Raw genomic sequence first — 1722 nt, 5'->3', positions numbered from 1 at the left:
TCTAGAATGTTTTTGCAGTGTGCTGCTCATATCACTGCAAAAAAACAAAACAAAAAAACAATCAAAATCTAGATAAGTCATTTTTTCCTCAAAATAAGTGCATTTGTTCTTGGATTAGGGAGGTAAAAGAGACATTTTGCCAATGGAACAAGACAATTTACACTTAAAATAAGAAAACACAATTGCATTGTCTTATTTCAAGTGCATTTTATCTAATTATCTTATTTTAAGAGTAAAATTACTCATTCCATTGGCAAACTAGCTCATTTACCTACTCAAATTAAGGGTGAATACACTTAATTTAAAACATTTTTACTTATTTCTACATCGTTTTTGCAGTGTACAGACAGGGCTGTGCACAGACATTTTGGGGGGCAGGTGCTCAGGTAGAAAAAAAAAAGGTGGCTTTGTGTGGCGCATAGCACCTCTTAAACATTGTATGCATCATCCATTTTAATATATTTTTTGTTATATAATTTAAGATGTGGTTATTTGTGCATTTTAGACCTTTTTGTTTTTACACCAGTTATGTATTGGGAAAAAAAATTTAATTGATGACATCACAATGATTGTGAAAACTATCTCACGGACCAGTTTCCACCCCTGCTGCTCTGCCGAGAACACAAATTCATGTTTGCACACCTACCATCTGTAAGTCTCCTGAGTAATATGCATATGCCAGCGTGGGGAAAATCATGATCAAAGCATTGTAATACAGCAGTCCGTATTTTCCAAGCTCCTGCAAGAAAAGAACATTTCTTTCAGGGTTCTCATCAGTGCGGCTCAGTGCTCACTGATCTGCTGCTGCTCACCTTGGACTCCAGCTTCTGCTTCACAAAAGCCCCACTGGCTGCCGTCAGGATGTTGTTGAGCATTATGAAAATGTATCCTTCAAGATCAAAAGCTAAGTCGGCGCTATGGTAAAAACGATGCAAAAAAAAAGTGAGTTCATACAGACTGAAACATGCGTTTTTTTTTCTTTTTAAGTGGAGCCCTCTCACCTTGCAGCGATAAAAGCACCAAAGATCATGGTGAACACTGTCATCTTTATGGAGGCAGAGAAGGTCTTCCTGCAGAGTGAGGAGGTTAAAATCTACCTTTTATAGGAAACTTTCTGGAGGAAATGCAGAAGTTTTGACTCACTTCAGCAGGAATCCCTCAAACACCATGGTGAGAAAAATACTGAACCTCCTCAGAACCGTGAACATTGGTAAGCTAAGATAGGGACAACAAGCAACTGTGTCACATCCTCAAATAAATAAAAAAAACAGGTTTTATATATCTCGCTACCAGGAGCGCTAACAAGCTCTGACTTCAGTCGCTGTGTCCCGAAAAGGCCTGAGATCTGATTCCCCACATACAGCAGCGGCAGAGGGAACATCTGGAAAGAACAGAGCTTACATCAAAAACACGCCAGCAGCTCCACGTCGGTTTAATAACGGCCTTGTTCTCCCCCTTACCTTGCCAGGTATGGTCAAGTCCAGATCTGGGAATGAGATGACACCCAACAGTTTCCCAGTCCGTAGGACCACTATGGTGGCCAGCATCTGCAGCGATCGGTGCACAAAGATGCGGTAGGTAGAGAAACAGGAAAAGATTCACTAAAGGAACAACTTACCTGGCCAATCCCAACACATGTTGATGACGGAAACCTGTAAAACACAGCAGGGTCAGAGACACAAATCCTCCAGCTGATGTTTAGCTCAACCAGCTTTAGATCAA

At 40.6% G+C, this 1722-nt stretch overlaps 1 protein-coding gene across 1 annotated transcript in view; it reads right to left on the bottom strand.

Moving 5' to 3' along the window:
• LOC107082610 (UDP-N-acetylglucosamine/UDP-glucose/GDP-mannose transporter-like) overlaps positions 1 to 1722 on the bottom strand; it is an 8468-nt gene that overhangs the window by 3435 nt on the left and 3311 nt on the right. Inside the window, exons 2-8 of the mRNA XM_015371378.1 lie at positions 1619 to 1652; positions 1461 to 1547; positions 1314 to 1381; positions 1144 to 1215; positions 1002 to 1070; positions 813 to 915; positions 647 to 739 (exon numbers count right to left, since the gene is read on the bottom strand). Of these exons, the coding sequence (XP_015226864.1) occupies positions 647 to 739; positions 813 to 915; positions 1002 to 1070; positions 1144 to 1215; positions 1314 to 1381; positions 1461 to 1547; positions 1619 to 1652 (526 nt within the window). The remainder of the gene's footprint in view (positions 1 to 646; positions 740 to 812; positions 916 to 1001; positions 1071 to 1143; positions 1216 to 1313; positions 1382 to 1460; positions 1548 to 1618; positions 1653 to 1722) is intronic.

The sequence above is a fragment of the Cyprinodon variegatus genome, unplaced genomic scaffold, assembly GCF_000732505.1.
Source record: "Cyprinodon variegatus isolate N-32 unplaced genomic scaffold, C_variegatus-1.0 Scaffold57, whole genome shotgun sequence".
In the NCBI taxonomy this organism is placed as follows: domain Eukaryota; kingdom Metazoa; phylum Chordata; class Actinopteri; order Cyprinodontiformes; family Cyprinodontidae; genus Cyprinodon; species Cyprinodon variegatus.
Note: the sequence above shows the minus strand (reverse complement) of the source record. Positions and strands in the feature narration are given on the sequence as shown.